Here is a 24,039-nt window from a genome sequence, read left to right as displayed (position 1 = left end):
AAAAACATCTACTTCTGCTTTACTGAGTATGTCAAAGCCTTTGACTGTGTGGATCACAACAGACTATGGGAAATTCTTCAAGAGATGGGAATAGCAGACCACCTGACCTGCCTCCTGAGAAATATGTATGCCGGTCAAGAAGAAACAGTCAGAACTGGACATGGACCAACAGACTGGTTCCAAATAGGGAAAGGAGTACGTCAAGGCTGTATATTGTCAACCTGCTTATTTAACTTATATGCAGAGTATATCATGTGAAATGCCAGGCTGGATGAAGCAGAAGCTGAAATCAAGACTGTCGGGAGAAATAACAGTAACCTCCAGTATGCAGATGATACCACCCTTATGGAAGAAAGCAAAGAAGAGCCTCTTGATCAAAGTGAAAGAGGAAAGTGAAAAGTTGGCTTAAACTCAACATTCAAAAACTAAGATCACGGCATCGAGTCCCATCACTTCATGGAAAATAGTTGCGGAAACAATGGAAACAGGGACAGACTTTATTTTGGGGGCTCCAAAATCACTGCAGATGGTTACTGCAGCCATGAAATTAAAAGATGCTTGCTCCTTGGAAGACAAGCTCTGATGAACCTAGACAGCATATTAAAAAGCAGAGACATTACTTTGACAACAACGGTTTGTCTAGTTAAAGCTATGTTTTTTCCAGTAGTGATGTATGGATGTGAGAGATGGACTATTAAGAAAGCTGAGTGCCAAAGAACTGATGCTTTTGAACTGTGGTGTTGGAGAAGACTCTTGAGAGTCCCTTGGACTGCAAGGAGATCCAACCATTCCATGCTTTAGGAGATCAGTCTTGAGTGTTCTTTGGAAGGACTGATGCTGAAGCTGAAACTCCAATACTTTGGTCACCTGATGTAAAGAACTGACGCATTAGAAATGACTCTGATGCTGGGGACAATTGAAGGCAGGAGGAGAGGTGAATGACAGAGGATAAGATGGTTGGATGACATCACTGACTCAATGGACATGAGTTTCAGCAAGCTCCAGGAGTTGGTGATGGACAGGGAAACCTGGCGTGCTGTAGTCTTTGAGGTCACAAAGAGTTGGATACAACTGAATGGCTAAACTGAACTGAGAGCCCCATATGCTCTATAAAGTCCTTCTTTGTATAATTTTTAAAATGTAATACCTGAGAATACACACTATTAAAATCCTCAGATGAAAGATTAAATGAAGGCAATGAAAATATATTTTATAATTTAAAGCATATTATACTGACTCGGTTTATCTATCATCCATCTATCTCAGTAAAATTACTAACTGTACTTTAATTATTTAACTGCAGACTTCTTGCATTTGATTTTTCAAGCTTTCAAAAACCTCTGGGTGGATGAATGATTTTTCAAAATACTTTTGGAATCTAGATCCTCCAATTTTAACACAACGGCTAAAATATTACCCCTAATATAAAGATTGGTAAATAACCACATCTATCTATCCATGTTTTGGAAAATACATGATTCATCTATTTACTCCTTCAAAACGTATTAGTTAGCTACAAACTATTAGCAGACTATACCAAGTCTGCTTGGCATAGGAGATAGAAAACAAAATAAAAAACTGTTCAGAGCCTATGGCAGAGACGTCCAATTAAATAAACAAATAAAAGCAAACACCACAGAGCATGATTTGAATAACAGAAAAATGCAGAGGACATTGGGGAGAAAAGATTGGAAGAACACACAGTAGATAAAGTAATGCTAAGGGAAGAAGAGAAAAGATGTTGGGAGATGGCTACGTCTGAATATGTTTTGAAGCACAAGTAAGATTTCAGGAAATGGAGAGGAGTCGGGTCACTTGGGACAAAGGGAGTCAGAAGTGATATAGGTGGGGTGTGATAATTTATACTAAAGGAGCTTAACTTTTGCCCTAGAAAATATGGAGATCTGTTCAAAGATGTTTATGCAAGCAAGATATAGCAACAGTATTAGAAGGAATGTTCTTCCTAAAAGAGAAAAGGCAGACATAAAACTGAAAAATTTCAGCCAGTTGGAACAGAAAATTCACTTGATAATTGCTATATTTACAGTAGCACTTAAATATAATATTTTACAAGAACTCTTAAAGGACAAAGAAATTCTGCAATATTTACCAATGATGACATAATCTAAAAGACCAGGAAATCAAAATTTCTCGAGTTTTTACCCAGTACTGTATTTTTAAAGACTACTAACAAAAATTGCTATCAGCATTTGTGCTATTCATGCTATAAAATATCCTTTCATGTGATAACTGTTTATTTTGTCCTTTTATTCCAAATTATAAATACACTATATTTCTAATGAATCAAACTGTTTCTTGTCACTCAAACTAAAACCACACTAATTTCTTTGAAGCTAGATTCACCTTTTCATTTTTAAAATTAAAAAATAAAATTGAAGATATAAAAGCATTCAACAAAACAAAAGATTTTAAAAGTATTCAAGCCTCTGAAAATGTACATCCTTTCTTATTGTCATCAGAAGTTGAGCCACTGGAACAAATTACATCAATCACTTTTACTTGTGTAGACTCTTCCTCTGCCCAAGATCTATATTGTAATCTTTTGTGAAGGGATATCAGACGAAGGAATTTATTTTTGAGAGTTTTTTTAAGATTTTTTTTGATGTGGACCACTTAAAAAATCTTTACTGAATCTGTTTCAATATTGTTAGTTTTCTTTTTTTTTTTTAATGTTTGGTTTTTTTGGCTACAAGCCATGTGGGATCTCAGCTCTCCAACCAAAGATCGAACCTGTATCCGCTGCATCGGAAGGTGAATCCTTATCCACTGGACTGGCAGGAAAGTCCATTTTTGAGGTTTTAAAAATGAAAAACTGCATCAATAATTCTACTGATAACACTTCACAGTTTCAGTATTGCTGCCAGGTGGCACTGAAAATGATTTGAAAAGACAATACTTGGCTGATGGCACCAATGGGAGGGAAGAGGCAGAGAGGTGGCATTTTATCAAGCACAATAGCATAATGAGTGTGCTCCACAGAATGGATTTTCTATGATGGCTCTCATTAGATATTTAAAAAGAAAAAACAATTAGGTCCTCAAGCTGACAATTCAAAACACACATTTAAACCCAAATATGAATGAAAGAATTAGAGTTATAAATTCCAGAAGAATATGCTGGTTATAAAAATGGCAATTCTCTTATATATATCTAAGACAGAAGACTATAAAATACATATTTACGTTTTTTTCTACAACCCAAAGCATTAGACAAATCTCATATATAACTACGATGTAACAACCTACTTGCTTAATCTGTTATAGCGATTATACCTTACTGCTTCAGCAGCAACAAGAAAGGGGATGAAGAAAACAGAGAGACAATTCAATGTTCAAGTGCACATACACAGGTTTAAAAGAATATCTCCATGTGAAAAGTGCACTGGAGGATTTCCGGAAGAGTAGACCCAAATATAAAAAGGTCAATTAAGATGGGAGGTCTGGGACTGTTCACCCAAAACTGTGTTTTAGAGAATTTAAATACAATACACAGTAAATTAGATTTGATTTCTGCTAAATTATGCTTTGATACTACATTCAGCCCAAGCTGGCTTCAATCAAAGTCACGCTACGGCTCTGTTATGCTAATGCCCGCTGGTGTGAGTGAGTGGGTGATATGGAAATCAGATGGCAAACATGAGCAGGAAGCCTAGCTGAGCATGCAGTGGGCTTGGAGATGCGAGATGGGGGACCCTAAAGGTTAATCACATCATGTTCAAAGCTGTTTTTACAGGAAAATATGACTTTCTGTGGCAGACGTGAACATGGAGACAGTCATGAAGCAGTTGCATGCATTAATATGGGACAAGGCAGTTACAGGAACACTCTGCGGCTCTTTCTTTAGGTATAATTTTGTGCCTGAGTGAATAAGCTTCTTATTCCATAACACTAAAGATTATGACCTTTGCATCTTACACTCAGGTAAAATTTCTTTTTTGCTATTTAGTATTTTTGCTGATTAAATTCCAGGATTTTCTAAAGCATATTTGAAATGTACATTCTTTCATCATTTGCTTATTTCAAAGACTTGCTGAGTTGAAAACTGTTTAATACAGTAAGAATAATTAAAATCAATTGAGTGCTTATTAAGGGCCAGAAGGTGTGTTAAACCATCCACAGGCATTATCTCATTTAATATTCACAGAGCTCTATGCCTTAACTTCTACCACTATGACGTAAAGACCAGTAAACTGGACTCTTATTAAAGGCTTTTAAAGATTAAATCAATAGATAGGAAGACAGATTTCTGATCCATTTGATAGTTGGACCTCTTAAACACGTGGTTCACTTCAAATCATATGACTGAGAATTTATATCTATTACCAAACACAAGGGTAAAAATTATATGCTATGGTTTCCAATATGGTATAATATTGTTAAAGTCATAACATGTTTTCCTAAATAATTGCAGTTATTGGTAAAGCACATAAAATCTATAATCTTGCTCTTTCTGTACTACCTGTAAGTACAACCTTTCTGAAGTACACTTATTTCAAGCCATTCTTCATTCAAAACCTACAGTGCCTTTTCTATTGCTTGCCATTGACATGCTTGTAAGTCGCTCTCCTCTGTGTATCATTTTGTCTTCCGTCAGCTGTCCCAGGGTTTTATCCGGATGCTCACCTGTGCTCAAACCAGCTCCAATATTGCACCAGACTTTCAATCGCCTGCATACGTATTTGCTGGTTTTAGTGATTAATCCGTCTTGATATCTATCAGTCTTTGATCCATCTTGTCAAGAATGATTAACTCGAACACACTCTAATCTTGTACTTTTCTTCTATTCTTCCCACTTTAAGGTATTTTCCCTTGCCTGTATTGTCTTATTTCTCTATCGACCCCCTCTCCCCCACCCCACCTGGGTGCCTTTGTTCTTCTGTTCCATTGTAAGCTCTTACTGGTAAGATGTGCTGTCTACTATTTTGCAATGGCATAGTATCTCTATTTGGCCTGGAAAATCTCCAAATAGTGTACTCTAAATGAATAATTTGGAATAGAAAATTAAGGGGAAAAGTTACTTTATTATTATAGTAATCTGGATGGGGAGACATCAAAGAAAATATGTTTGAAACTATTTCCTAATTGATTTGAATATGTCGTTCTGTACATCACTCCCACTGCACCAAAAACTTACTGTAAAATGAGTAGCCAGCACCCTGGAGTGACAAAAGAAACATACAAAAAACACAGGTACTATGTAACAACCAATTCTAAAGTTCTCACAAAAAAATCAGTTAATAGGCTTAGCCCCACCAACAAGAAACAGCAAGAATTCATTTCATTAACATGAAATGTAGAACAGGACTTGAATATTTACTCAGTAATCAGAATAGGTTGGCTTCTAATTGATAAATGACTGTTCCTTCAACTTATTTAATTCTATTTAATTTTCACTATTTAACACTTCACTTGATTTCCAAAGAACTTCTGTTAATAATATTGGAAATGCATAATGTCATGAAAATATTTGATTTGAAACTTATTAACACATAATCCATTTCAGGGGAAGCAATGCATTTATAATGAAAAATATAATTTAGGGATATAGGATTTAAAATGATCATTTTTATAAACCCAATTTAATCACATTTTATTCATTTGTCACTCTTTTTAAGAAATATAAACTATTAAAGTGCTAAATTACCTACCTTTCCAATTAATCATTTTCTTACTAAGTCCACGGCAATAACCCCTCTAGATGAGTGATGTGGTTTCTTTTCACCAGTGACTTCCTTCTAACTAATATTAAAAATTCTTGTTCCATAAAACCAATATCTATACCTTTTTCAACAATAATTTAATAATCTACCTCTCTATATGTGATGTACATTATATACCTGCTTTTTTAATGTCAAACTGAAAAAGCAAAACTACTAGTTTACTGTTTCCATAAATATGGAAAATAAAATGGTAAAAAAAAATTGAATGACGCAAATCACAATCTTTAGATACTTTGTCTATTTAGATTTCATATGCTACTCTCCATCTATGAGAGGTCTCACATGTACAAACTGCATTCAGTCCTCGTATGTGAGTAAAAACCTGCTCCAATTATGCAGCTATACTCTTTATATTTTTTAACCACTGTTGTGGAATTTATTGATTATGAGAAGACTAATTTTTGTAGGTTCATATAATATTGAAAAATAAAGTAACTCATGGTCATTCAAAATCTGTTAACTAAAGCAGGCTGTGAAGCTAGTCAAACATGTTCTATAACGTAACTACAAAATAATGTAAGTGGCCTTCTAAATTGACTGCTTTAGTAACTGGGAAAGCAAGCCCAAAGAGCATCAAAGGTACTGAGTTTTGGTGGTAAGTGGGACATGCAAATGAAAAGCACGTGTATGCTTTGTGATAGTGATTAAAACCATGCTCTTTAATTTATAGTCACAGATAATATGCTTCTTTTTGAAAATGAGCAATGTAAATATAGAAAATGAAATAATTCTACAACTATCTAGAAAAAATAGAATGCCTTTGCAAAGGATAAGTTCATTTGTTTCAAAATACCTTGCACATTTAAATCTCATCGGCAAGCATGTAAGAACAGAGTTAAAATAAACAGCTCCACCACACAGCTTCACTGGACCCTGATGCTGGGAAAGTTACAAGGCAGGAGGAGAAGGGGACGACAGAGGACAAGATGGTTGGACGGCATCACCAACTCAGTGGACATGAGTTTGAGCAAGCTCTGGAAGATGGGGAAGGACAGGGAAGCCTGTCTGGCATGCTGCAGTCCATGGGGTTGCAAAGAGTCAGACAGCACTGAGTGACTGAACACCAACTCCACAGACATTTTGTACCTAACCTTATTTATTTTTATTTTTTTTTACTGGAAGCCCCAAAGTAATAAATTTGTACTAGAAATAAATTCAGATGTTTGTTGGTACTTTAACTCATATAATAGCATTTAATTATTTTAAGCATTTACTGGTTTTATTTAGCATCAGGGTCTGAGGGTACTAAGATCTCTGTTCTCTGGAACTTACTGCCTACCAGAGGAAACTTACATGAAAATAATCAACGTGAGGAACATGATAAGTGCAATACAGGATGTCCCACCATTACAAAAGTAACTTGACTTAGTTCTGTCTCCGACAGTTGGGGAAAGCATTGAAACAGAAAGAGAGTAAGAGATATATATACTTTATATATATATATATTTTATATATATATACTTTATATACTTTATATATATATATACTTTATATATATATATATTTTATATATATATACTTTATATACTTTATATATATATATATAAATACTTATATATACTTTAGGGTATGTGAAATTACTAAAATAGATTTGCACTTCAACTATAGGCAAGTACAGGAAATCATTACCTAGAGGAAATCATCCTAAAATCTAACATGTGATTTTAATGAACCCTTGAATTCTCTAAGTTATAAATGGAGAAAAATTTAAACAAATTCTGATTTTTGAAAATCACATTTTCCCATATCATTCTGTCCTTCATCAATAGTAGCTTTGCTTCTGTACTTTGCTTTCCCGACTAAAATACTGAGAATACAATAAAACAGTAAAATTTTGTTTTCTTTAAGAGACTGTTAATTTCCAAGGAAAATACCATTAATATTAAAACTAATGAATTATTAACTGCAACAATATTTACATTGTTCTTTTAAAAGATCTCATTTTCACCAGTGGAAGAAAAATAGTCAAAGGAGTGGTTAAAAAAAAAATCCTCTCTAGATACTAACTACGAAAACTAGAGTCCCCCGTATTGCAAGTAGAAGAGGTTGTAAGTATAGAGGTGAGGAGGGAAAACTATAGCTTAAAAAAGGCTCTTCGTGTAAATGGTGAGACAAGACATCCATTTTCACTCACTTAACCTGTCAACTTGCCAGAACTGTCATGTCAGCACTCCAGCTAAACCACGAGGGCTGATCACATCCCATTATCTCATTTTTTAGAAAAAGATTTCTTGAAGATGCCAATCAGAAAAAAAAAAAAAGGCGGGGGGGACTTGAAACTAAGGAACAAATGTACTGATGCTGAAGTGCTGCTTAGTTAACGGAATTTTAATATGCAACTGCAATGTTTCTTAATAACATTAATTACACGCTTAGTAAGGCACCATCCTAACTCATTAGTGCCTTCTTTTTTGTTGTATTTTATCTCCTACTAGCAGAATGGGGACTATATGATTGGCCTGTTACCATTAATGTTGCTTAATCTTTTTATAGCACTATTTAAAGCTGCTTGCATAAACATTTTCTAGGCAAGTATTACCTATGTGTGCATATGTGTGTATCAATTAACTGCACCAACACTGGCGTACCCCTACCATGTGTAAATGTTATGCTAGACCTAGAGGCAGCAGAAAGATAAACACAACAATGTATTTACTGACAAAGAGCTAGTAGTTTTATAGGGGAGATGAAAATAATATCCTCAATAAATCTAGGAAGCAATGTTTGTCATAAGAGATATTTAAAAAGGCATTCAGAGATATTTTAATTCAAAATTTAATTTAATTTAATTTGGTAGTTTATATATTTTTAATGAATCTAATTATGTAGTATTCCCTTGAGTGACATTTCATACATTTTAAAAAGTAGTGTAGTAATTCAAATGTCATGCATATAATATTTAGGTGTAATGTACATCAAGATATATATTTTACAATATATATAAATATATGTAAGGTGGTATCTTTCTGTCAATGAAATATTGTAATTTATGAAAGTGAAAATTTCTCTTAGAAGGTGTGATTAACACATTTCTTTCTGACAATAGCCAGTGAAGTCTCCTAATACTAATGTCATAATACTGTTTCTACTCCTCCCTGGGGGTGCAGATGATAGAGTCTGCCTGCAATGCAGGAGACCTGGGTTTGATCCCTGGGTTGGGAAGATCCCTTGAAAGGAATGGCAAATCCCACTCCAGTAGTCTTGCCTGGAGAATTTCATAAACAGAGGAGCCTGGCAGGCTATAGTCCATGGGGTCACAAAGAGTCAAACAAGACTTTTACATTACTGTGATATTTGATATTTACAGTACTTTATTTTTAAGTAAACATGCTGTCTATTTCATTTTTATTTGAAAAGAGTCCAAAATTAATGAGTTTTTTATTATTTAGGTTAAAATTATAAGTTTTTAATATTTAGGTCAATATAATGAAATAAAGGCTTTTTGCTCTACCTTCCTCTATTGAATGCAACAAAATAAATGAATAATATGGAAAAACTACCATAACACCAAACCACAAATTATGAAGTCCTCTTGCCAATCACGGCTGAATCTGGAGGAAAATGAGGACAGGAAATGAACAATAACTAGACTCAATCCACAATCCTTTATTAATACCAATTTCACAATTAGTATCTGTCAACACTGCGAGAGCCCATTCCATCACCCCTTGATAGGGAAAAGGAGATTGGGATTTAAGAAGGAGACTTGGGAAATATGAGATGACTTCAAAGTTAACCAACTAAAATTCACAAGTCGGGAGAGAAGGTACTGAAGGAAAAAAAAGGCCCAGTCGATTATAGATAGGCAAAGTTTAAGGTGGCCCCCATGACCTTCACTTCTTGAAGTTACTCCCATGATTGTTACAAGACAAAAGGGACTTTGTAGATGTAATTAAGGTCACTAATCAGTCTACCTTAAGTTAGTTCTTAGGGACCTTAAGGATAATTTAGGGGTGTAACCCAATCACAAAAGACCTTTCAATCATGGAATTTTCTCCAGCTGATAGCAGACCAGGAAGTGAGAGGTAAGCCAAGCCCCTGAAGGATTCAAGGGATCACTGCTGACTTTGAAGGCTATGGTAACCATGTACAAAGGTTAGCAGGCAAACTGGGAGCAGCTTCTAGCTGGCAGCAAACGAGAAAATGGTGATGTTGATGCTACAAAGAACTTAATACTGCCAACAAACGCCATGAATTCTGAAGTGGATTCTTCTGGAGAGTCTCCAGAGAAGTGCTCAGCCTGATCAACATCTTGACTTGGCCTATGAGGTGCTAAGAAGAGGACTGAGTTGAGCCTGATTGGACTTTTGATCTACAAAACTGTGGCCTAAAAAATGGATGCTGCTTAAAGACAGAAATATAGATCAATGGGACAAAATAGAAAGCCCAGAGATAAATCCAGCACCTATGGACACTTTCTCTTTGATAAAGGAGGCAATAATATACAGAGGAGAAAAGACAATTTCTTTAACAAGTGGTGCTGGGAAAACTGGTCAACCATCTGTAAAGAATGAAACTAGACCACTTTATAACACCATACACAAAAATAAAATCAACATGGATTAAAGGTCTAAATGTAAGGTCAGAAAATATAAAACTTCTAGAGAAAAACATAAAACACTCTCTGACATAAATCACAACAGGATCCTCTATGACCCACCTCCCAGAATATTGGAAATAAAAGCAAAAATAAACAAATGGGACCTAATGAAACTTAAAAGCTTTTGCAAAACAAAGGAAACTATAAGCAAGTTGAAAAGACAGCCTTCAGAATGGGAAAAAATAATAGCAAACGAAACAACTGACAAAGAATTAATCTTCAAAAGTTACAAGAAGCTCATGCAGCTTAATACCAGAAAAATAAATGGCCCAATCAAAAAATGGGCCAAAGAACTTAACAGACATTTCTCCAAAGAAGACATACAGATGGCTAACAAACACATGAAAAGATGCTCAACATCACTCATTATCAGAGAAATGCAAATCAAAACTACAATGAGGTACCATCTCACACTGGTCAGAATGGCTGCCATCAAAATGTCTATAAACAATGCTGGAGAGGGTGTGGAGAAAAGGGAACCCTCTTACACTGTTGGTGGGAATGCAAACTAGTACAGCCGCTATGGAGAACAGTGTGGAGATTCCTTAAAAAACTGGAAATAGAACTGCCATATGACCCAGCAATCCCACTGCTGGGCATACACACTGAGGAAACCAGATCTGAAAGAGACACGTGCACCCCAGTGTTCATCACAGCACTGTTTGTAATAGCCAGGACATGGAAGCAACCTAGATGCCCATCAGCAGATGAATGGATAAGGAAGCTGTGGTACATATACACCATGGAATATTACTCAGCTATAAAAAAAGAATACATTTGAGTCAGTTCTAAATGAGGTGGATGAAACTAGAGCCTATTATACAGGGTGAAGTGAGTCAGAAAGAAAAACACCAATACAGTATATTAATGCATATATATGGAATTGAGAAAGATGGTAACAACTACCCTATATGTGAGACAGCAAAAGAGACACAGATGTAAAGAACAGATGTTTGGACTCTGGGGGAGAAGGCGAGGGTGGGATGATCTGAGAGAATAGCACTGAAACATGTATATTACCATATGTGAAATAGATGACCAGTCCAAGTTTGATGCATGAAGCAGGGCACTCAAAGCTGTGAACTAGGACATCCTAGGGGGATGGGATGGGGAGGGAGGCGGGAGGGGTTCAGGACAAGGGAATTACATGTGCACCCATGGCTGATTCATGTCAGCGTATGGCAAAAACCACCACAGTATTGTCAGGTAATTAGCCTCAAATTAAAAGAAAGAAATTTTTAAAAACGGGTGCTTTTTAAGTCCCTCAATTTGTGGGCACTTGTGACACAGCTGTGGAAAAACTAGTAGCCTAAAAAGCATCTTCATTACAAAGCAGGAAGTATGAAGGAAGATGAAGAGGGTTTTATATGGAATATAGGGAGCCAGTAACCTAAAGTGGTCTGCTCTGTACTACTAAAATCACTAGCATACCAAGAAGAAAGTAACATGTTTTTTGCGAAAATATTCAAGATGAGAGTCTAAGTAGAATTTACTGAATGACCCTGATACTTTTCACTTTCTCTTCTCCAAACATGCAAACTCTAGTTTTTAGTCATTAACTAGATGGCTAATCAAATAGGGACTAAAACAGGATCTATGCAAAACTAAATAAAATAAAACTATATATTAACTAATTACTTATTTAATGAATGACAAGAAAATAACATAATCATTAGTCAAAAGGAGATAAAACATCTATATCTTCCAAATATAACATAAGGGAACAGAGAAATACTTTACAATAGATAGCTGTTTATAGTCTAAATAGAACTATATACAACAGGGTCACTCTTAAAAAAAAAGACACAAACAAAAATCCCAAAATAGAGGTTGAGGGGTTAAAAGACAAGTGGAGAAGAATGCTTTGTTCAAGCTTACCAAGGAAATTAACAAAAGTTAAAGGCACATAATTGAGAAATAGGAAAATGATAACTGCAACTGAAAAAGGAAGGTGATAAATAGTCATTAAGAAAACAAACAATATGAAAAATGATGTCAAAATTATTATAGAGAAGTTAACAAATATGGAATTGAGACAAAGGAAAGCCAATATAACCAATGTATTTGAGGCAAAGAACTGAGAAAGGAAAAATATTCAGAGATAAAACAGAAGAAATCATGTTGAAATAGAGTAAATTAAAACATGAATCTGCAGATTTAAGAGGTTGTGCTGTTCTAGGAACATTAGATACAGGTGATCAGGCTCAAGGTATAACACAGCAAAGTTATTGGAAGAAGGGAATATATTGATATTCATATTAGTATTTATAAAAGGGTATACCACTGAGGATAAAAATATTTTGCGAACCTTGAATTTCACTACAGAATTATTCAATACGAAGACAATTGAAAGTCTGAGAAAAAAAATATGACTCAATAAATTTATACCTACCCTTCAAATTAAAGGCATTGAACAGACACTGTCAAACACAAAAGATGCTTCCAAAAGAATCAAGTCAATGACTAACACCTGCCAAGCATAAGAAGTAACCAGGACTTGATTTTTCACTTTAAAAATTAGCATTAGCTAAAGATAATTTAAATGTTTCACATTATGGGAACACTGTTAGAATATACACAATTGAATGCATTTTTAACCTACTATTTAATCAAAACATATGGAGCCACGAAAAACGTGATACTTAATAAAAATTAAATGGGAGTCTGCATAAAGTAGCTAATTAGTGCCAGGTGCAGGAAACATTAAGGGCTCCTAGGAGAGAGATGATCACTTCAGGTCTTGGGGTAACAGCTTGTCCAAAGAAGGAAGGTTGCAGAGAATAAAAGTATAGGTTTCCTCCTAAGAGATGCTTAGGATGTCTTTTGCAGAAAAGCTGACCTTGACATGAGAGGGTTCCTATATAGTATCTATCTAGTTTCTGACTAAAAAAAGAAACTGGAATATTTCCATTATTAAGTTAAATTATATCCAGCACATTGTTTTCCAAATTTCAAGGTGGAGTGGAGGGTGGAGTTGTTGAAAACCAGTTGCATTATTTTTAAAGTAATTATTTTTAAAGTTATATCTGCTTTACAGTATAATATTCTCTGAATGAATTTTTCCAGGCACTCACTTTTTATTGGACCTTTTAGTGACCTCAATAAAATGCTTCAGAGCATGTTATAGGAAAGAAAAAACTCCACTTCAACTTGAAATGGAACTTTCTAAAATGAGGTTATGTTAATTTTCGTGTTTAAACAAAGATTGAAAAAAATATGTCCCTATAGATTTCTGTTTAAACAGTGGCTGCATCTTCAAAATGATAATAATAAAAGATGGGAATTTTTCCAAAAACATTTACATGCCTCTATACTTACACACTCTTGTGTGGCCAATTACATTCTATAGAAAGAAACATACTTGTGAGTTACTACATTAGGAAATAATTGGAAGTTTCTATAATGTTGTTTATTGTCAATTTGTTTTTGATATGTTAAATGAGTTTCACCTGATATACTCAGCTTTCAGTTTCTGTACTGGAGGCAATCAGTATGTGGCAGATGGTACATAAGACACAAACCGAAGCAGGCCTCACCATCACATGCAAGGCAGCTGGTAGATTTGACAGTTCTTTTCCAAATTACTCATCATGTTTTGAGTTGCTGCTAGGAAAAAAAATGTGTTGCCCATCTCCAAAATAGATGTTCTTTTTTATTTTTAAGCTTGGGAAAGACTTCCAATAGAAGACAAGACAGATGGGCATAGGAAGCAAGATATTTATCCCTATTTAGAACCTTTTCTTCTGTTAGTTCCCTCATCATAAGTTTTCCAAACAAACAAATGAACATTTCAACATTCAGACTTAACCATGTCCTAGGATGTACTTTTGCTTCTCATGTAAAAAATGCCTTTGGGAGAGGAAAAAGTCAAAATCACAGAATGGGCTGGTGGATTTTTAATGATTAAAGTGGTATTTGTCAAGATTCTGAGGTAAAGATAACTAAGGAAGTTAGATTCCAGGACTCTTGGAGGTGTTGATGACAATGCAGGTGAGTAAGTGAAATCTGAGAACACTTTCTTCCATTGGCACTTATGTGATTGTTTGCTTTCAGTAAGATTTTTCACATTGAAGACCCTCAAACTCAAGGGTGTTTCTTATCCTCTCAAAAGTACAGGAAAGAAGGAGTTTATTCCCACTGTAAATTGCATAGAGTTTCCAATTTTTTGATTCAAATGCAGATTATAAGAGTTATCCAGTTTGGAAGCTTACAATGATTTCTAAAAGGGCTTTCCCCCACAGACTACCAAGCTTATCTGGTATGTAATATAATGATTGATTTCTGAATCTATAAGTATTCCAGAATCTGCATGTATTTCTAATTTTCTTTTAAAAGTTTTAGACAGGAACTACCCACCGAATTTTCTCTAAATCTTATACATTTGGTACATATTTCTTCACATAGTTTATACGAGCATTGAAAAATGGATTTTCCTCTGCTTTCTACTTCGTAGAATACTGCTTGTTACTGCTAAGAGTTTCAAAGTTAAAAAACATTTAGTCTACTAACAAATATTAATAATGTAGTTTTCTAGCATTTGAATATTTACTTGATTCAAATACTAGATTTTTACTGGATTTGTATCTTCTAACCTTACAATAAAAGTTGCCATATCTACAATTCCTGAATTAAAATTGATGTAAAAAATTGATGCAAAGAAAAAGCAAGCTAATTTCCTCATTACCAGTTTTCTTTGGTGATCCAATAAGAGCATATCAAACATTCAGTTTCCCAAATTAATAGTAGTTGTCAAATTTAAAGTATGGTTCTTCATATCTCTGAACATTGTCATGTCATTCAGGAAAGATTTATGAAGTGACAGACTTTCCCAGAATAAAGTACAATGTGTCAAGAAGCTATTCTTTAGTTCCTGTCCAATGGGAATTTAAGAAATCATTTCGAAAAAGAATAAAAACAGAAATAAATTTTGAATTGCCTTGTAGGTAACAAATACATCTAATACCCTGCATACATCCTATTTTCTAATCAATGTATTTTTTATTCAAGAGTTTTTATATATTGAAAATTATTAACATATTGTTCTATGTTTTGGGAACTTGCAAAATAATAAAGATCAAGTGGTCATGGTTTATTGGCATAAATTTTTTATATACAAAGATCTATAATTTAATGTGATTTTTCCTGTTAATTTGCAAGGTTGTTATTTTATTCTTTCCCATTTACTTCTTAATTTTCAATGTCATACCATAAATATGTAAACTTATCATTAATATGAATTCTTACAAATGCAAAAACTATAATATATTCCTTAACCTTCTAAAAGCATCAATTTTAAATAGCATGATCAATTAAATAATGGTGTTTTAAGGAAAAAACACCTACAGTTTATGTTGAAATTGATGATAAGCCATAAGTATATTCCAGAAATACTGAAATGTGAAATAATATGTCTCAGAAACTAGAAATGTGTTAACCAATGTTGACATACAAAACTTTTCACATATATGGTCAATGTTGAACTCAATTTATTCCTACATCAGTTCTGATAAGTAAGGACTTTTGTTTCAACTTTATATAGGAAGTGACTGGGGATTAGGAATGTTGAATAACTGACAAAGGAAGAACTTCTTGGAAATAGCAAAACAGAAATTCAGATTAGGAAGCCAAAGTTCTCTTTAGTATTTGCTATCTATATAAGAAGACATTACAGAACAATAATGTCTGTGAATGTTTCAACCAATGGGGGAAAAAGGTTATGAGTCTGGATGACTATATACCAAATGCCAATAATGTCAAGCCAGTATATTAACGAAGCTTTTGAAGTTAGCTGAACCAGTTATATAGCTCTGTCAAATTGAAAAACCTATTAAAGTACCTCTTGGTACATTAAAGAAGCAATCCATTTAAGCATATATCTATTTATTTACTTTTAACACAATTCCCAAGATTTCTTTTATTCAAACACATTTCTTGATAGGTTAAGCTAAACTTTAAAAGAAATGCAGAAAGTTTATTAAAAAATATTTTATCTTTGTTTAAAAATTACCACTTAACGCAAGCACAAGCTGTTAATTTCAGTTTTGCAAAGCCAAATGAAGAATGACATAGTCAAACAATTTTTCATGCCAAAGAACACAGATCATCACTCCCTTTTCTTCTAGGTGTAAGCATCAATTTACAATAACTTGAAGCATTCTACTAAAGTTTGTTTAAGTGGCATGCAGATAATAAGTGTGCAGCAGTAAAAAAAAACCCTTACAAAGCAGAGACTCCAAGCAGCTAAAAATATAAGTGCATAAAATGTATTTCATTTTAACGAATATCAAACATAAAGATTTGATTCACGCAAGAAAATTGAAGTGTAATTTTCTCAAGAAAAGTTAGCAGTATATAATATTCACCATTCACATATTCTTTTACATGAAAATTTTACCTATTAATTGCAAAGTAGTAAAAAGTAACTATGTGGTGTAGTAAAGTGATGAAAAAGTCAGAAGCAACTTTTCAGCAGACAGTCCCTCAAGTAATATTTTAACAGGGGTGAACAAATGTATTTCAACCTGTCATATCCTAATATGTATGAGCTATGAAGCATTGTACAAAGCCATGCGAAATGGATAGAAGGATGGCTACTTACCCACAGGGCGAGCTGTAGACATTACAATGGTGTGGTGAGAACATAAAAAAGAAATTAAAAAAAAAGAAAGAAAAGAAAATTATCAGAATGCATGATGTGTAATGTTACATTTAAGTATGGACAGTAGAGTGATTTCTAGTGTCATTATTCAAGTATGAACAGGATGTCCTAGCTTGATAAAAACTGAACATTATAAATAGAAGTCTAAGAAAACAATTACTTTGCATGCTGAGATTAACTCTAAGCAGTTTGACAGATACTATACATGAGGTCTTATCATCATCATCAGTTACTACAGTTATTATTTCAAAGATCTTTTTAAACAGCCTTGTGTTATCCCAAAGTTAAGAACCTGATAAATATAACTATTCAAGTCACAGACTAGCAAATGTCATGTCAGTAAAAGAAGGCCTCACTGTCTGATTTAAATAGCAATTGGATTTTAAGCATGGTTAGTCAGAACCATTACAGGGACTACAGAAAAAGCCCCTGACGCTGCTTTTCAGCCAGTAATAAGTTAAGATCACATCACTTTTCATCCGTGGACAGGGTGGATGAAAATATAACAAATAGGTTGGAACATCCTTAGAGATTTCAACTGAGTAGCTCTCTAACCACGGTTAAGCTCTTTTCTCTTTTTGGCAGAGGGCAGGAAACAATGACTGACAAATTGATTCTTGTTCACACTGAGAATGGCTTTCAAACTGCTGCTTCAACAAATTATTATTTTTTACTATTCCATAACTTTCAATCACTAAAATCAGTTGAAATAGGCTACCCCTTTTATAAATGCACGGAAATGGAAAGAGACACACATGGGCTTAATAATACTTTCTTTAAAAGAATATTGCCAAATCAATTTAGATAGTAAACCACTTTGTATAAAAGCAATAGACAAATATAAAACATATGGCCCCATTATTCAAAGGAAGAAGAAATCAAGTTAGTAGCATTTGAACTTTTACGAAAACTTACATTTCAAAATAGAAATTTATTCAACAAACAAGTGCTTCACTCATATCCCAGTGGATAAAGCTCTAGTGCAAACACAATGTAACCCTAAAACTTATGAATAGTTTTGTCTTGATGTCTTCTTGGGCATGGTGAGACAGATACAGCCATTGAAACCATATTTACAGACATTCATTCACTCACTCAACAAATACATCATAATTCTAGCTCTGTGGAATCTTTGAAATTGTACTGGAACTTCTTCTCTACAAGATTCATGATCTTAGACTATTATTCACAATTAAAAGGGGGAAGAACATTCAAAGAAGAATAAAGCAATTACAGCAACTGAATGGAAATTCAGCTTGGTGGAAGTTCAGCTTGGTGAAACTCTGGTGTGTCCTGGAGTCTTTAGGGGATTTACTACAGCAAGAAGAAGAAAGTACGCTGAACTATACACAATAATTTCTTTTTTCGGAGGGACACACAACAATAACAACTAAGAACACGACAACAGAATAACATAATAAAGTTGTGCCATATTCTAACAAATAAGAGTTCTCAGTTTTGCAAATGTGTAGTAGAAAAAGAACTTAGTTTCTCATTTTTTAATTTTATTTTTCAGGTGCCAATTTAAGCTGCATCTGAAACATCATGTTTCCTTTAGAAACAAAAAGGCATTTTGAGTCTAAAGAGAGAAAAGGAAAAAAAATATGGTAAGAAACCATGTTTTAAAGAAAGAAAATACATTTCTGTTTTATTTAGTCTCGGGTAATTCCAAGAAAATTAGAACTTTATTGCTCCAGAAATAGTTTTTGAAATAGTTCTAGTTTTCCCAATGAAGTCTTGTTTAGGCATAGCCCATTTAAGCAATTAAAAAAATGGGAAAAACGTGTTTACAAATATGCAGTTTGTGTTCATTTATTTTGGAGCCACATTAAAAAGTTCTATCAGATCATGAATTACTTGATAAGAATATAAATATAAGGAGGCTTAATGTTGTCTAGAGGTATTTCTTTCTAATTTTATGTTTGCCCAGTCAGCAAAGAGAACTACTTGCTATTAAGTTTAATTTAATCACCATATTTCTGAAGTGGAAAACAACTGAGTAAGTCTGTTTCAGATTTTGATTATAAAACTTTCTTTCTTTCTTTCTTTTTCTTTTCCAAAATTGGATAAAGTAAATATAATGATAAAATTTCAGCAGAAACATCACAATAAATCTTATTGTCTTTGTCATAAAGCAACATTTCATCCTGGGGAAAAAAAAGAAGAAAAAAAAAAAAAACCAGCAGGTGGATGTTTTCAAAATCAGCAAATTATACTAAACTGTGTCCTTGCATTAAATGGATGAAAATGGATGCGGCCTCTTTGGTCAGTTGACCCTGTTCTGATAAAACAATCCAGAGAAGGGTTGAACATTTCATTTACATGCATAGAAAAATGAGTGTAAAAAACTAAGCTGCAGATAATATGTTGTGTTTTTTTTTTCCTGTTAACCTCTTAGCATGAGAAATCCCAACCGCTTTTCCTAATGGTTTTTAAACAATTTTTACTCCACAGTCTATTATGGGGATTTTAATTTTTTTAACCCTGTTTTTGACACATCAGTCAGATGAAAATAAATACCAAATAGATTAAACTCTCTAATGCATCTTTAGGACACACATCAGGGGAGAGATCATTAAGGTTTGCTGCTTTTAAAAAAATAAAGTCTTATGAAAAGAAACTCTTTCTATTTGTTTTGTACATTAGTTTCAAACATCCACTGAGGAGGAGCATGCTTTGCTAAATGAAATAGTAGACCTGAAACTTTCAACAAATTATGAAAATAATTAGCTGGGGAAGTATCTTAAAGCAAACAGACCACTTCAAATCTCATTCATCCAAACATTCAAGTATAAAAGAAACCCTCTTGCTTCTATAAACAAACAACTCCTCACATTTCTCACCATTTGTTTAGTCAGCAAATATTTTTTGACTAGAACATTTCTTGGTTAGTTGTTTATTTTTTCCACTTACTTCAGAAAAAGTAAACAAACAAACTTTGGGGGAAATATGGTCAAGTGAATTGCTTTTGCAAAGTGCTGACTAGATAAAAGCAAAAGATACATATATATATATATATATATATATATATATATATCATCACCTACCAGAAAATGTAGGTTAACCATAGTGAAAAGGGTTACAAAGGCTTTCAGATTTTGCTCATATATTATCAGCATATATATATATATATATATATTCAACTGGTGTATGATCATAGCTTTTTAAAGAAACAAAAATATTTTTAAGCAACTGGCCTGCCAATTTTGTTTAAATGTATTCTGGATCTAAGTCCAACCTAGAATGTCTGGATGGAGGAAAATGAATTAAGTGGAAGAGGAACAGAGTGACTAAGAAGTTTGGAAATCACCAATATTTTTCTAGGTATCCAGAATCATCTAGACATTCAGAATGTCTCCTAATAGTGACCTGGAGGAAGATAAGTTTTTTGTTTTTGTTTTTTTTTTAAATGATATGATGCCCAAATAATGTATGTTAGTTGCTCAGTCCTGCCTAACTCTCTGCGACCCCTGGCTCCTCTGCCCATGGAATTTTCCAGGCAAGAATACTGGAGTGGGTTACCATTTCCTCCTCCAGGGGATCTTCCCCACTTAGGGATTGAACCCGGGTCTCCTGCATTGCAGGCAGATTCCTTACCATCTGAGCCACAAGGAAAGCCCACATCATACATTCTGCAAAAATCATTTTTCTTACCAGATAGAAGACCAGTCTGAGAATCCCTCACATACTTCTTGCCAATCCAAATTCTTCCAAGCCTTTCACCTAATCTTGTGTAAATTGCAAGTAAAACTGCACAAGGCTGAGGTCTGACTAGACAAAGTGAAGGACAACTGACAGACACGGATGTAAACTTGCAGTCAGACTTCTTTACTGAGAGTGATGGAAGGAGGAGGCATCAGCTGAGGGAGGAGAGGCTGAAAGACTGAGCAACGGATGCACTTGCCTGTCCCTGTAAGTCCCGTGAGTGCAAACAATGCCATGGGTGATATCTATTTGGCAAGTAAGTGTAGCTGTGGTACTTTGGGCTATATAATTTACTCCTGTGGATCAACACACACCACCAGGAAGACGCTTAATTCATTCTAGCTCACTGTGGTGTTAAGTAATGCTTTCTCTCCCTTATAAGCAATGGCAGGGAGTCTATAAATGGAAATGATTCCATGACTGAGAAAGTGCATGACACCCAGAAAGTGAAAGTTATTACAGGAGCAGCACTGACTATTTCAATTATTTAAGGCCAACGAACTTCACAAATCACTCTCTAAATCAGATTTCCTCAACGTGGGAGCTCCTCTGTATCCATTTTTCACCTTTGGAAGCAGTGTTAGTTTTCTTTCTTTTTTTTTTTTCAGATTGCTTTTTGAATGCTGAAATAAAAAAGAATTTCAAAAAAATTGTCTCCTAGCATAAAGTGACAAGCTAGTAAACAGAAAACCGAGTATCTTTGAAACTAGTGACATTTAAAAGCTGTAATTAGATCAAAACAATGGAAACACAAAAGATTAGTGTAAATCTTTTCTATGTTTAAGATTTAATTTTAAACTGTTAGCTGTTATTTATTAAATAAAAATCACTTCAAATGCACATCCTTTCAAATCCAAATTTGAAAGTAATTTTATTTCAATTAAAAATTGAGAGGACACAAAATCCAGGCATTTTATGTACTAATAAAACAGTGCAAGCTATTATTTTGATTATGAGTTCACATACCAATTTAACTGAATATTAGTCTGCTAGTTCAATTATATTTCACACCTTAAGTCTCTTACCTCGGACTGTGAGGGTAGCGGAAGCTTCTACTTTTCCAACCCGATTCTCAGCGATACACATATATGTGCCTTCATCTGTACTCACTGCCTTTTTAATTCTCAGTGTATAATCGTCTTTGATGTCATACCTGTGTAGAATATGGATTGGATTTATTCAATAACATTGGTTGCATTTAGACAACACAGTATTCACCGTCATTTCTCTCTTTTACACTGTATTTCACCTAAAATAAAACACACACACACACACACACACATTCAGTCATAAAGTATAACTACTTTGATTAAAGGTATTGCTAAAAAGATCAATAACTTCATATCTGATCGCTAGCTGTTTGATTGTCAATTACCTATAATTTAGATATCTATACAACTCTGACTGCATCAAAACCATCAACAGCATTATTAATACTTTGGCTTTTTCTGATAGATCTTAGTATAATAATACTGTATGTTTCAGTTTCTTGGTGAGTTATATTTTGTAAGTTACACTACCTTCAAATATATGATATATTTTTAGGCACTGTGAATATAATAGAGCTGAAATATATTAAAGAATAAAATTCTCTTATTTGTTGGCAAACTGACTAAAGGGACTTTGGCTAAAATAATTAAGAAGGGGTAACCCTTTTTTAAATTAGCAACATTAACATTTAAAACATCAACATGACTTCGAGTGATTTCTGGAAATGCACACCCTCAGCTCTTTAACAAACATTTATTTTCACACTTCTATTCTTTAACAAGTACACTGACATACTAGTTCAGAAAAAAATTCTAAAAATTTTAACATGAATTTTTAAGAGCTTGCATATGAATATGCTCTTGTTAGATTCAAAGAAATTATTCAAATAAAGAAGGTATCTTTACATTCTTTTCATATCTGCTTTTTCTTCTTGATTTTCACTGATGGTCTTCGCTCTTTCACACACACAATTTTGCAATAGCTTCTAGTTGATCACACTGACTGTCTTGCCCATACTCACTACACTGTTACAGCTATACTTCCAAAATATTTCTTTACTTGGTTCTAGCTGATCACAACTAACTGACTTTCTATTGCTTCAAGGACCAAGAAACATTTTAGGCTTTCAATGAAGACTGTTATAGTTAGATTTCTTCTACTTCCAGCTTCAGCTAAAAGAATAAAACAGCTTATCATGATTTCAAGTTGAGGCATGAACCTAATAAAAGTTCTGTCTCTGAACAGCAATGTTTATGAACCAACCATGACAACTAAACTCAACAATCCTTGCTCCTTCAGCCTCCATCTTCCAATTGTGGCGGTTCCTTTTCTGTCTGCATGTTTTGGGTTAAACTTCCACTGATTTACAATGTCATAAGTCATGAGGGAAGCCTTATTATCCATCACTCCTGTTTGAAGCTATCCATTACCGCACTAGAAAACTATGATTATTCTCTTCTCAGAACAAAACAAACAAAAACCCACCACCAACCCCCAGAAAGCAAGCAAACAAACGAACAAAAAGATTGCTACACCAATCACTTTGCACTTGCTCACATTTTGTGTTGTCTATTTTGATAAAGGTGAGATCCTGTCTGCTTCACTCACTGCTACAGCCACAGTCCTAACAAAGAGCTTTTAACTTCCAAAAGCATAACCAAGTGGTTAAGAGAAGACTCTGGTTTTTCAGACTTTCTGATGATCTATCCAACTTCTTGCTCACTTTCTTCTACCCACATGGCCTTTTTCCCCTTGCTTAACATAACTACCCAATTATCACTGTCTCTTTGTACTTCTCATAATTTCAGGGAATGCCCTTCCCCTGCAGGGTTCATTGCTGATCATTCTTGACTTTCAAGAGAGCCCAGATATTCATTCAAAGATGTCTTCCTGTCCAAACAATGGAAAGTAGTTCTCTGCTCATCAGTTACTTTCTAAAATTATTTTTAGTTGTTTCTATTCTTTGTTTTCATATTTTTGTTACATTTAGTACTTTTCATCTTCACAGAATATACCTCTATCAAGCTTTTGCTTACTTGCTTATTGTCTTCCTAGTTTTCAAGAGCACGTATGTATACACCATGGAATATTACTCAGCTGTTAAAAAGAATTCATTTGAATCAGTTCTAATGAGATGGATGAAACTGGAGCCCATTATACAGAGTGAAGTAAGCCAGAAAGATAAAGATCATTACAGCATACTAACACATATATAATATGGAATTTAGAAAGATGGTAATGATAACCCTATATGCAAAACAGAAAAAGAGACACAGAAGTACAGAACAGACTTTTGGACTCTGTGGGAGAAGGTGAGGGTGGGATGTTTCGAGAGAACAGCATGTA

The 24,039-nt window shown here is 34.1% G+C and overlaps 1 protein-coding gene across 6 annotated transcripts in view; it reads right to left on the bottom strand.

The window, feature by feature from the left end:
- ROBO2 (roundabout guidance receptor 2) overlaps positions 1-24,039 on the bottom strand; it is a 645,961-nt gene that overhangs the window by 123,577 nt on the left and 498,345 nt on the right. For all 6 annotated transcript variants that reach the window (XM_043448631.1, XM_043448630.1, XM_043448632.1 and 3 more), the window contains exons 6-7: positions 21,729-21,856; positions 16,939-16,950 (exon numbers count right to left, since the gene is read on the bottom strand). In XM_043448631.1, coding sequence (XP_043304566.1) covers positions 16,939-16,950; positions 21,729-21,856 — 140 coding nt within the window. The remainder of the gene's footprint in view (positions 1-16,938; positions 16,951-21,728; positions 21,857-24,039) is intronic.

The sequence above is a fragment of the Cervus canadensis genome, chromosome 27 (assembly GCF_019320065.1).
Source record: "Cervus canadensis isolate Bull #8, Minnesota chromosome 27, ASM1932006v1, whole genome shotgun sequence".
In the NCBI taxonomy this organism is placed as follows: domain Eukaryota; kingdom Metazoa; phylum Chordata; class Mammalia; order Artiodactyla; family Cervidae; genus Cervus; species Cervus canadensis.
This window is presented reverse-complemented; position numbering and strand designations above follow the sequence as displayed.